This window comes from Brachycentrus maculatus, unplaced genomic scaffold, assembly GCF_059751285.1.
Source record: "Brachycentrus maculatus isolate JH-2025_06_01 unplaced genomic scaffold, ASM5975128v1 h1tg000374l, whole genome shotgun sequence".
Lineage (NCBI taxonomy): Eukaryota > Metazoa > Arthropoda > Insecta > Trichoptera > Brachycentridae > Brachycentrus > Brachycentrus maculatus.
This window is the reverse complement of record NW_028281123.1, coordinates 702650-716570: the sequence shown is the minus strand read 5'-3', so window position 1 is coordinate 716570 and position 13921 is coordinate 702650. Positions and strand designations below refer to the sequence as shown.

Genomic DNA, 13921 nt, shown 5'->3' with positions numbered 1-13921 from the left:
ACCGATACACAAACGTTTTTCAGTGTGTGGTCATTCTTCGGGGTGGTTGTGGCGCTACACCAGCTATGGCGGCTACTTGCGATGTATTTTTTTCTCGTTTTCAGACACTTACCAAAGCTAACATTACAAAATTTATACATTTCAACATCCACTATGGTTGACTATATAAAAGGCAAAATTTAAATTTAGGAATATTCACATTTTTAAATTACATTTTCATATGGTGTACAAAATACATATCACTGTTGCGTGTAGAAGTTTTTAGCACCGTAAAGGAAAAGTTAAAGTGTAGTGTGTAACAGTCGGAACTGAATGTTATTAGCAGTTTCCGACACTCTGTGAGGTTTGATCCGGTAACAGTTTGGGTGTTTGCAGAACTTGCTACAGTGTATAGTGTTGTCCCGTGCGCAGGAAGTCGGTGGCGGACTGGTCGGAGGGGGGCGGAGGGGGCGGCGGGGCGGGCAGCCCCTCGCGCTGCAGCCAGCGCTCCTCGGCGCACACCAGCTCCTCGGAGAACAGCCCCGCCAGGTCGGCCTCCCCCGGCAAGGGGGCGCCCAATCCACTCCTCAGTGCTGTGAGTTACTAACTAAACTATTCCTTTTTCCTATTCAATTAGAAAATAATTAATTAAGGCCGTTTTGGTCGCAACTTTATTTTCTCTAAATCCTGGTAACATTTTACGTAATTGATTTTTTCTTAAGACATCATTTTTGCATTGTAAAAATTAGTTTTTCTTCGGAATAACTACATGGCTTTGAAAAGAAAAGGTTATTGAAAGGCTATTATTAAACATTCTTCGCTTCTTCCATGTTCATGCATCTCCTCATACACGAGTAAGAGGCAAAGAATGTTTGCAAAGACAGAGTGGTGTGGCGTTCTACTCTCTCTGCCTACCCCTGCGGAGAACCGGCGTGATGGTTAGTTAGTTTGTTTTAGTTTTAGCCTATTATTAAAAAAAAAATACCATGTATATTCTAAAAAACAAAGAATATACAATATACATTTTTTATTTAAATTGAGCGTGAGCACACGACCAGCCCTGAGCGTGGCTGAACGCATTCTGATTTGAACGCGTGAGACCAGCTTTAGATCTAAGCCTTAATATCCAAGCCAAAAACATAAGAAACCATTTCCAAGGGTGTTATTTTTCAGTTTGCAATTTGGTAACAAAATATTTATTCATTTTAGCGATGTCCTTGAACAATTAACATACTTCAGACGGGTATTTTTACGCCTGCGGACGCTGGGGATGGGTTTTGTTATTTATATACATAAAGTTAAGATCTTAAAAAAAAGATTGCTATATAATATTCATATAAAAACTTTGGATAATTCCTTCTTTTTTGCCTTTGAAATGAGGCCGGCGCAGAAGGTAAAAATACTCTTCCCGTTCTTAAACATCAAACGACCGAATAGGTAGAAATACCTTTCCCGTCCCAAGTGTGTTAAAAAAATATGAAAAATTAGGCGATGTCTCTTTAGCATTCTAGTCATTGCTTTATTCTCTGAAAAATTTGTTAAATAAACCATTTATCATTCTAGAGTCCTTCAAAGAAAGCCAGTTCAGAGTTTGACGGCCTCGCAGTTCCCGGCATAGCACTCAGTAGAAAGAGTATAGCTGACCCTACCAATATTATGCACCAGCTAAATTCCAGGTACATCCTTTGCACTAGCTACTTTGGAATCAATAGTTATTTGTGATATCTGCAAAGCCACTAACGAATGTGACGGTTCCCATAGTTGATGGTGGAAAGACCAATTAGAAATGCATCGACTGCCGGCTCGTTTTGGACTACTGTGAAATCGCCTTTTTAACCAGTTCCTGGTTTAGCCCTTGCGTGACTCGGGCAAGGAGTTTTTAACCCTTACCACTCTGACCATTTGTTCTCATAACCGATCAGCTACTCTGATAAAAAAAATGCGACGTTTTTGTACCATTAAAATAAAAATTTGGTTCCCTAATTTTTGGACACTCTGGCAATTCGTATGACCATGTTAATTAAGATTAACTGTTTTTATCTGAAATATTTTTTGGTAGAATATACTTGGGTGATAGAGAAATTAGTGATTAAAGTTATACCTGCGCCGGGCCAGACATTGTGGCCCACGGAGCTGCCTACTAGAATCATACGGGCCAGAATGTCTAGCCTACAGAGTGGTAAGGGTAAATGCATTGACTAGTCTAAGCGCCGCTCGGGCAAATCGTATTGTGACTTGTCTGTAGTGATTGGTCGGAGCCAAATATATTAATATATTTGTTTTTAATAACTAACCTGAGCAGTGTTCGGGCATTCTTGCTTTCAGTTGTTCTTGACGATTTCCTGCAGTGACAAGTTTCTTGCTAAAATTCAACTGTTAAGTGATTGAACGCTTACTCTTTTATTACTGGAAATATTTAGGAAGATCTAACATATTGTTTTCTACCATACACAAATAACTCCACCTTTTTTTGGATCATAATGTATTATTAATTATAAATATGAATACAAAAGAAACCAAGCATAAATAAATGCAGTGATACTCAGTTGTTATACTTTTTTTCAAATGCATGGAAAAATGAAATGATACCATTTTTAATCACGCTAAAACAATGATTTAACACAAGGGTGGCCAACCCGCAGCCCGCGGAGTGTCTTCTTGCGGCCCGCGGAGCATATCACACATTTTTCTATAAGTGTGCATAAAACTACCAAAAAAACATTCCATCGTGCGTAGTTTGTATCATATATCGAAGTTTCTCACTATCTTAACAATGTCTTCTATGGTATTTCGTGTTAGCAAACTAATCACAATATTAGTTCGAATTTATCATAACCACATTTTAAGATGTCAGAAAATGATACTTTTTTGTTTTTTGTAGCCTATTCCTATATTTTGTACGCTAAGAAAAATTCTAACCGCTGAACTAAAAAAAATTATGCAATAAATATCATATTATTTTTGACATCTCATCAAAGATGAAGAAGAATATGGAAGTCTGGGCATTTACGAGGCTGACGACCGTCGTAGGCTGGGTCAAGTGATCACTTTACACACATGTAACATTCACCAATTCTACCCATTATTGGCAAACACACTATCAAATTCTTGATTATATAATATCAAGTTCCATTTATATGAACCAATTTTGAAACATTATTCTTGAATCACTAGATTTGATTTGTACTGGAATAATTTTTGTTATGTTTGTACGACTGATTATTTTACATATTTTAGTAAAAGATAATTTTTGATATATAATGTTGAAAATGTAATTTATGGATTCTCTGCTAAGCCGAAATATTGGCAACTAAACGCTTGACTACCAACTACTCGGGAAAGTGGTGGGTAAAATTACTCGTGCAAGTATAATTTTAGTATTTAGGATATTTCTCAAAGAAAACCTGAGTGAATCAATCTTGCGGTAGACTATCTATGTCCTCAAAGCAGATAACGCTCACTCCTTTCAAGAACGTCATAAATCAAAAATTGTCAATTTTCAGTTGTGCATGTTTTCGGAATGCCCAGAAAATGTACTATATCACAGCAAAAGAGTCATATTTTTAACTTCATACTAACCCGCCTACAGGGCAGAAAGTGTTGTTTTTGCATTTTTAAGAAAATGCATTGTTTAATTATTTTTTTAAATACATATACTAAATACTTTTCAAATAGAGAAAAAACCTTCAGGTTTTACCTATAAAGATCTGTTAATACATTGTATTATATTTTTAAACTTTAAAAACGTTCTCCTGAAAAATCAAGTTTTTTGATTTATGACGTTCTTGAAAGGAGTGTGCGATAAGTGTGAGCGCAACTTGTGATCCAAGTCGGCATTTGATTTTGGAAGGACGATGTGCGAGTCAAATGAATCTGCAACCGAAAGAAGGTCTAACGTCGGTTACATTCAGGGGCTGTGACGGAGGGGGCTCACCGACACGACGGCGGCTGGTGCGCAACCAATCGGAGGGCTCGCCCAAGCTGGAGGCGGGGCTGGAGGGGAGTGGCACGCTGCAGCGCGTGCGCAGACCTCACTACGGACTGCTTGGTGAAACCACGTGCATGGGAGACCATAAGGTAACTAAGGGAGATTATGCCATACTATTATATTTCAGATTCACATACTCCATACCAAAATATCACATTTCTTCCTCTTTGTCAGTCATCTCTCCATTGCTGGATGTGGGCCTCTTTTAATTCTCTCCAGACTTCTCTCGTTTGGGTTCTTTCAATCCACTTACCTACAAAACATTCAAAATTGAAATTTTCAACCTCTCTCACGAAACGTTACCAACCACTGATGTAGATGATTATTTGAAGTATATAATGATTTATTTATTTATAGATTTGGCGTTTAATTTGTAGAACTCCATTTCAATTAATGTATTAAATGTTCAATCAAACACTGATTTTTTTCAGTCCATGAGTACTAAGTTGTATTTTATTGTTAAAAAAATACATAATCTATTTTGTGACAATTGTTTTATTTACTATGGCATTTTTAAACGAATGTGAACATTTGTCACAAAATTGATTTTGATGTGTTTTTTTTAACAATAAAATACAACTTTGTAGATTAAAAAAATGGATATTTGATTTAACATTTAATACATAAATATATAACAATGTTTTTGTTCCAGCCGGTGTACTTGCGAGTGCTCCTGCAGAGTGACCAAGGTACGGTGCCGTGCTGCGACCCCCTCTCCCCCGCCTCCTCCTGCTTCCCCTACCCCTACCTGCCCTGCCACAACGCCCGCGTGGAGTGTCCCTCCGAGGACTGCTTCCAGCCCCTCGCCTTCCGCGACCGCCTCGCCTCGCGCCTGAGCCAAGACTCCGGCTTCCGCAGGTCCTCCTCCGCCGAGAGACCCGCCTCTCTCCTGCGCCTCGACACCGACCCCCTCCTGGCGTCCCGGCTGCGAGCCAAAGACCCCAAGAATAGCGATTACGAAAGCTTTAACTCGGATACTAAAGACTCCTCGAGTAAAACTAACGATTTTGACGAGTTCGATCAGTCCGACGATAGAAACTGCGATACCATCTCGAAAGACAGCTTGAACGATTCCAATGAAAATATTTGCTCGATTCCAAACGTGCAGATTAATATTATCGACGCGGATTACATTAGCTACGACGGGATTATAGTCAATAATGTCGACCCCCATTTGCTCTATTGCGAATATTCTCCCAGAGATCCTTACACTCCAGAAAGCGTCGAGTCTCATTCCCCCTATCCGGAAGCCTGTTCCAACGACGGAACCGATTCGGAAAAGATTTCTTTCAACGACAACATCGACGATAGCGTCGCGAAAGACAGTCTAGATCCATCTTTGAATTCGAGATTGAAAAACGAAGACGATTCCTTCATCGTACCGAAATCCCAGTCCCTATCTCCCAGTAAAACCAAAAGCGTTTCGCCGCGGCAACTCAAATCTAGGTTAGAGAATATCCTCAGGACTTCGACGACAAGTAGTATTACTCCTTTAGACGGCTCCTCTGCGGCCGGGAAGCGGAATTTATCCTTAAGTAGTGAACCGAGAGACGCTAGTAGGGTTAGGAAATCCAAAATAAAGGCGAAAGCGAGTAGGTGCAAATGCTTTGGCTGGATAATTTGCTAGACTTTATGTCGTAGATCTGCACAAATGTTTGCTAGTTTAACCTTTAACAACTTAAAACATAAATTTTGACATTTAGATGTTGTAGGAATGCACAAATCTAGTTTTATTATTTTTTTGTAACAATTTACATTGTTTGACACTGCACTGCTGTTGGATTACAAATTTGACCAAATTTTTAATTGATATAATTTGCGATGCATTGCACGTGCATTATTGTACCGTATCAGTTTGTAAATTTCTAATTATATGCCGATTATTTATCGTTTGTTGTCCAATACCACAAATATAATAAAACATTGTTTTTTCTTTGGTATAAGACTGTCTCGCTTCAAAGAATGACAATATGTATTTAAAATTGTATTTTACATATCTAGATTGGGTCACAAAAAAGTGTTACATCCGTAGCTTAGGAGTCTTTTTTTATTTTTAAAACAACACTTAATAATGTGAAACTTATAATATCGGCCTAAGAAACTACGGAAATGTAATCTGAAAGCATTGTACTTACTTAAATGTTGTTTTGGTTGTGTTAGCTGGTTTTTTAAATTAGACTTTATTGCTTGAACCACAATTTATTTTATATTTAGTTCTATTTGCTTATGGATATGAGTAAAGTGTATTGTATTTTACATTAATTATACAAACTATTGAGCTTATTACGGAGATGTATTCCGCAATGTAATTTTTTACCAAAGAGACAAATTTGTCGGTGCACAATTCTGACCTCCCTTTTCTCCAACATTTGCTGTTTTTCCCGTGCAATCTTCGATGATTTGCATCAATTAAGTACATTTATTATTCCTTTAGCCCTGGCAGGTAAATTTGTAGACTTATCCATATTTCCAGGATATTAGTGTGATTTTTCAATACAAATGTTGTATTTTGGTTGATAATAAAGATAATATTCACAAAACCTTTCGAGTATTGAACGGTTGCATCCTTGACTAATAATAGGTATATATTTTTATAAAATATATCACCAGTAGATGGCACATATCGCTCACTCTTTTTAACAACGTCATGTATAAAAAATTGTCAATTTTCAGTTGTGCGTGTTTTTGGAATGCCCAGAAAATGAACTATATCCCAGCAAAAGCGGTATATTTTTTTACTAAATATTTACCCGCTACAGGACAGAAAGTATTGTTTTTGCATTTTGAAGAAAAGGTGTTGTTTAATTATTTTTTTAAATATACTAAATATTTTCAAATGGAGAAAAAATATTCAGGTTTTACCTAGAAAGATCTGTTGCACAGTAAAAAGTTCAATAAGTGGCTTGATATTTATTTTTAAACTTTGAAAATGATCTCCTGAAAAGTATTTTTTTTATATATGACGTTGAAAAGAGTGAGCGATATCCAGAAGGAAATGTACTTGTTTCTGAAATATTCCTGGCCCAAAATTCTTAATATTAATAAAGTTATTTTTGCCCCCGTTAAAGTCAATAAATAACTTACACTATGGGCGCTTCTTTGAACACGCAACATGCAAATGGAAACTACAGATATGCCAAATGAGTAGCTGTTATTTTTTCGACTATACAATTGGGATAGTATTCGTTGCCTTTTTTCTGTTTATATTTTTTCCAGCTTAAGTTTTTGATCTCAAATCGTCAAATATACAAGGAGCTAGAAATGCCCTATACGCAACCGAATTTGTGCATTGACAGGCATGATTAGCTTTAAGTGATTGAATCTAAATGTCTTTAAATTCGATCGCCCATCACTGATGGCAACATTATCTCTCGAATATATCTCGAAATATAAACTTATAACTAATTTACCGCTATCATTTTTGTTTTTTGTTTGTTTTACAAGTTGAGAAAAGCAGCTATGACATTCTTTAGCAAGTGGTTTGCCTAAACGGAAACAATACATACAAATATGTAATTTAAGAATAAAAATAGCATTTGTTTCGGAAGGAGGTTGAATTGATGCACTGACAATGTATTTTATGTGTATACGTTTATTACGGTTACAGTTTTCATGTAATATTTGTGCATTCTCTTCCATGAGTGAAGTTTCATTTATGTAGAGTAACTTTAAGTTGATCTGAATTTACAGCGTGTTCCTAATATGTACATAAATCATAATCATATCGTTACGTTAGACCTAACATAATATTATTCCATAGAATTCGCACGGCAATATAATTTTCCACAGCTTTACAGAGACTTTTTTCAAATTTAATTTTTTTATTATGACGTCTTATGGCACCGTGACCATAATCGGTTTATTGTGACCTCTCTTTGTATCATAGCTCACTCTCAAGACCTACACGAGTAATGTAGTTCACGACCTGTCTTGGTGGTAGGAGCTTCACCTTCTCGGAGTCTAGTAGTGGTCCGAGGATGTGACTTTGTTTGCGAGCGAGTGCGTCACAGTTATAGGAATGTGGATTGGTGTTTTGTTATCATCCATACAAAATCTGCAGACTGGTGAGTCATGTAGTCCAATTTTTTGATTTGCAATGACTCGATCTGCTATTTTGAACAGTGTCCACTCCCATTTGTAGTGGTTAGCGCGTCGGTTACCGCGCAAGAGGTGTTTGGTTCGATTCCCCGGGTGGTCCAAGTTTTCTCCATAATATTTAATTAGTATTTCCCTGGACTCTTTTTAAAGAAATAACCCGCAAAGCCTCTATTAGAGTAGATTTATATTATCCACTGACACTTCGTGATGGAATTGCATTTTTAATGCATATTGCATTTTATATTGATATTGCATTTTTACCAGTCTGATGATGTCGGTAACGACGAAACCCGGTCGCTGGTCAAATAAAAAAGTGGAAAAGCTAAAAATATTGGCCTCTATTAGAGGTTTGCTTGCAGGTACGATAGTAAGGATAGGGAAGGTAAATGTGAAAAATACATTACAAATACATAGACCAATTGAAAAGAAATTTTCTTGAATTTATTTCGCACTTGGCGGGAATCGAACCCGCTGGTATGGTAAGTGTAGGACTGATCACCTGCCTTCACCTAATTAGTGATCGAGTTAACACTGTGTCAATTGGATACAATGCCCTATGCACCAAGAAGATACAAAAATCCCAGTTTATCAAGGATTTTTTTGAGTTATCCTATTGAATATATGACATGAGTATGAATTGAGATGAGAATTGTAACTTCCATATCGTGGAGTAATTACTACATCTAGGCAACTCTTAAACAAGCTTTGTGGGGAAATTTAAATATGAGATCGTTTTGAAATTCTTGATGAATTCGATGTGTGTATGATATATATTTGGCTCATATACAGACCAGAAAATAAAGCTACGTTTTTAGTGGCCAACTCGAAAATATGGATTTCCAATATTTTGAGTGTGTCCAAATCTTTGTTCACATATCTTGGTTTGTCAATGTTACTTATTGTTCAAATAATAAATTATCACTCTAAGCTTTGAAAGAAATGACATATTTATTATAATATGTGTACTTACCCATAGAAAATTAATACCAATGATTATGACAATGCAAAAATTTATTAGCGTCTTATACCTTAGTGACTTATATCTTTGTGACTTGTTGTTTGAAATCAAATAACATTGCCTGAAAACAAATTATTATTATGGATAGATTAAGTGAGTAAAAATCCCAATTTTATGTTATTTAAATGAATTTTACTTGAATAAAAGCGGTGAATGACTCCCACAAGTTGTCAGATGAAACAGGTTGTTTTTTTATATAAATGTTCAAATAATTCAAGAAGAAAGTGTCGCTTATACACTTTCCTTTATTACCCGAGAGGTGTGTTTTTTTTCTTTGCTAATATATACCAAAATATATACACAGTATTGACAGTTTTGAGAGTGTTAATATCGAAATATTAATAAAACGAACAAGGTCAAAAACATATTTTTTAAGTGCGCATAAAATGCTGTTTGATAAAAAAAAATTCAAATGGTTTCTACAACCCAAATTACTTCTATATTGCATAGAAGATTTCATACAATTTTAGCATTTTTCATTAAATTTTACCGCAAGTTTTAGCAGCACAAATACAATTTTGTTGAAAATTTCTCGATTTACTGTACCCAAATGTTTTGAACCATTTACTAATGTGTGATGGGGCACCAATTCCACATATCTTCTTCGCGGTGTCACAATCTGTGTCATTGGTTAGCTTCATGCATGGTCAGTCTCTGTCCTCCGGTCTTCTGTTCAACTCGGCATATGGGAGATAATTTGGTCCATATAAATTTAGTGGGGTTGTCCTCTGTAATATGTGCCTTCGCACATGCCCTCCGCCATCGTAAGAAGCAGGTCTGGGTGTCTTATATTATGGCCTCCATTTGGCTCGCTGTTGTACTTGTTATCATAATTAATACCTCGTTATTCCTAACACATTCCAACCGATGAATGAACCAACATGCACCTGTAGTACCACATCTCAAACGCCTCCAGTTGCCCTCTTTCTGTCTGCCCGATATTTAATATTTCACTTCCATACAACAGTGTGCTCCAGATCACAGTTTTGATTAATTCATCAATAATTTAATTAATTTTCAGTAATAATATACAATGGAACCTCTCATAACGAGCATAATTCGTTTCAGAATCTTACTTGATAAGCGAAACACATTTTGTTTTGACGGGCGCGAAAGTCCCAACTCAACGTGGAAAAGGGATTCGACCTTTCTCTGTAACTCATAATGCGAAATGAAGCTTAACCGGATCCACGCGGCTCGCATAACTGTATGTGTTTTAACAAGACATGCCCCATACGCGGCTGACATAAGCGTTTTTGTTTTCACTTTGCTCCAAGTTTCGAACCTCAGTTCAACTTGGAGGGATTTTTTCATGGTGTGGAACTTTGGATAAAATAATACGTCAATCCTCGGCCTTATGACATCTGTTGAAATATCTGACTAATAATTTTTAACATCACAAGGATAAATAAAACAACAGATCCCTGATTTTTCTTGCGGTCGGTAATTAGTCCGCGCCATAATCATGCCCTATATCTGTCTCACTCTCGACGCTACGCATCGCCAGTGGGTAAGAGTGACACACGATGCGTGCTTTGATTTATTTATGTTACGATCTAATTTGTTTATATTACGATATATTTCAAGAATAATGTGACACACGTGTATTATAGAGTACCAAAAAGGCACAATGAATCCCATTGAACGTTTTGGTTCAGGAAAATAAATCGTTTCATAACTAAATACATGATAAAAGTAATCATTTAAAAAACGGCGAAATACCGCCGCGCACGGGCGTCTCTTAGGAACAAAGTTAACGCGTTTAAAAGGTTAAGGGAGAAACTTTTTCAAATTTTTTTTGCTCACTATGCGAATTACTTATTATGAGAGGTGCCCGTTATGAAAGGTTCCACTGTATATAATTTTTTTTTGTAAAACTGCATTAAATGTGTGATAAAAATATATGTTTTTGACCTTGACCGATTCATTAGTTGCATTCATAAAAACGCTCCGTTGCACAACCCTGTATATGTATATAGATATATATTTTTGACCTTTGAAATAAATGATAATGGGAAAAATATTCAAAACCTAGGTGGAAAAGGCCTTTATCTTAAATAAATTAGACAATATGACACAACGTATACTATATTTAAGTAACTTACTATTAACGTGCAATTAATCAAAGTATTACCCACTTAACGATTTTATTATTATTTAGACAATTGGTGCTCTAAAAAAGAATAATATCAATTTATTTACATCCATTTTTAAGGAATTTTAGTGAAAATTTCATCAATTTGCGCATTGTAATATTTTTTTATATCGTAAATCAGAATTTAAAAAAAGCAGTACAAATTACATTAAAGTCACTAAAATTCCTTTTTATTATGTCTTAGGTGATATTTTTTTCCCCAGTTTTGTGATGATCAACCAAATTATTCATGTGGTCAAAAGTACCTATTAAACATTTCATCGTTAGCGAAAATGTTGCCATAATGATTAAATAATAGTCTCAAATAAAATATTTCCTTTAAGTACCTACTTTTTTAAAATTCACAGTACTTATTTCAATTATGTTGTGAATAAGTACATTTTTATAAATTAATTTCACTGATAAAAAGATAAAATTTTGCATTTTACAAATGCTGTAAGGTGGTGAAAATTTGGTTTTGTTTGCTGTGTTGAAAATAATTTGAAATTGAAGTAAAAAAAATGTAGTTTTTAATTTCATCATTAATGATTGAAATTGTAATTTTTTTTTAAACATTACTGTGATGATATCGACTCCAACGGCGATTGAAACAACAGCATCCTGAAAACTAATTACAATATAAAATCTTATAAATTGACAACCATATGCAGAAGATTATATATGTACAAACATTTATAGAAGTCATTTTAATCATCTTCGATTTAAATTATTCTTATAATTTGTATATATTTGACACCCTTAGCTGGTTTGGATATATTTCATCTCTAATTTTCTTGGTTTGAAAAAACATTGAGTTTTTTAAAAGTCCATTTGAGTGGACAACAAGCTTCACAAGTTATTCCAGTCTAAAACTATTCTGCTAGATAAAATTTTTTGAGTTTATTTCTATGGATTTTTGTGTCAATTTCTATGGATTTTGTTCATAGACAAAGACTTCGTGCAGATAAAAAGCTTCTGTCGTACAACAATTATGTCTACTTGAAGAGCGTATATAATTACTTGGCATTTACACGAATGCTTGTTTTGAGATGTGTGCCTGTTGCATGACTCACTTGTCATGTCATTTGAAGTTAAGTGTCGTCTATGACTTTTAATTTGAAATAACCGAGATGAAAGACAATGTAACACCAAATGATGCGTGTTTAGAATATGTTATAACAAAATTGTAGCTCTATGTGCCATATTTAAAATGTGCGCGGTATTCATTAATTTTTGCTCAGTTTGTTTACAATTTTACCTTTAAAAGTTCAAAAACGTACATATCTTCTCTTGCCTAAAATGATGTATCTTAAATATAGGGTGGCCTGACTTGGACTTAATGCATTAAAGTGTGTATAACTTTTTGTAATATTCATCTTTTACTATAGTGTCTATTTTTCAATTTATTGAGATGCTTGAGAAAGCAAGTCAACAGATGGATTCTCTCGGCCTCCGCAGCTTTTTTAGTTGTTTAGGCGATGTGATCAAATAATACACCCCACTCCTCAAAAGGGGTGGGATGGTTTCTAATCCTATTTGCACCAGAAGCTGTTGTAGCATTAAATGTTCACGGTATTTTCTCTACATCGTACAATTTTCAATCATAAAAAAATTATAAAATTTAATTATTTTCATCTCACTCGGTATTTAGCCAATAAAATTTAAATTAGCAACAACAAAAAAATACAAAAGATACAAATTTTAAAACAGTCAGTCAAAGTTGGCTCACCCTATAGTTAATTGGGAAAGTTCTGTGGTATTCGATTTGGTTCAATACCCATACAGAGTTCAAATATGGCAACATTGACAGTATCGGTTCCACAACCTGCACGCAAGTGCACATATCGCTCACTCCTTTCAAGAACGTCATAAATCAAAAAGCTTGATTTTTCAGGAGAGCGTTTTTAAAGTTTAAAAATATAACACAATGTTTTTAAAATAAATATTAAGCCACTTATTGAACTTTTTACTGTGCAACAAATCTTTTTAGGTAAAACCTGAAGGTTTTTTCTCAATTTGAATAATATTTAGTAAATTTAAAAAAATTATTAAACAATACCTTTTCTTCAAAATGCAAAAACCACAATTTCTGCCCTGTAGCGGGTAAATATTATGTTCAAATATGCCACGTTTGCTGGGATATAGTACATTTTCTGGGGATTCTGAAAACATGCATAACTGAAAATTGACGATTTTTGATTTATGACGTTCTTGAAAGGAGTGAGCGATATATCTTACATATGCTTTGCTGGAATTCATACAAAATACAGTGTCATATATATGCACTTTGTCCATTGACATCTTAATTATACTGAAAGTCACAAAACTTACTGATGGCATTCTCCTTTAGCCCTATTATTTCATATGAGAATCAGAGTAATAATATCTCACGTTAATCTGTATTTTCCATATCCATACTTGTGGCCATATTTTTTCATGTTAATACATGAATCTTACCAGATTTGTGTAAAATCCAGTGACACTTGTAGACTGCCATTTATGTGAAAGGGAGAATATTTCCAACTATCAACTTATGTAGGTATTTGCAAAATCTTTAGATTTGAGAGTAGTCACCTTATTCTGTAATTTTTTATGCTTATTTTATTTTTATGCACACCGAGGAGTTATTTATTTCAAACAAAGATGGCTGCCATAGATAGTACATAATTCTCTCTGTACATAGATGTCAGGCAAAAATGTCAGT

The 13921-nt window shown here is 35.0% G+C and overlaps 1 protein-coding gene across 2 annotated transcripts in view; it reads left to right on the top strand.

Moving 5' to 3' along the window:
• Positions 1 to 13921, top strand: part of 5PtaseI (inositol polyphosphate-5-phosphatase A) — a 41450-nt gene that overhangs the window by 20277 nt on the left and 7252 nt on the right. Inside the window, exons 8-11 of one of the 2 annotated variants that reach the window (XM_088270185.1) lie at positions 412 to 574; positions 1543 to 1655; positions 3891 to 4056; positions 4620 to 4656. In XM_088270185.1, coding sequence (XP_088126311.1) covers positions 412 to 574; positions 1543 to 1655; positions 3891 to 4056; positions 4620 to 4656 — 479 coding nt within the window. Of the gene's footprint in view, positions 1 to 411; positions 575 to 1542; positions 1656 to 3890; positions 4057 to 4619; positions 8475 to 13921 lie in introns of those variants that run through there. The other variant, XM_088270184.1, reaches the window with a different exon arrangement.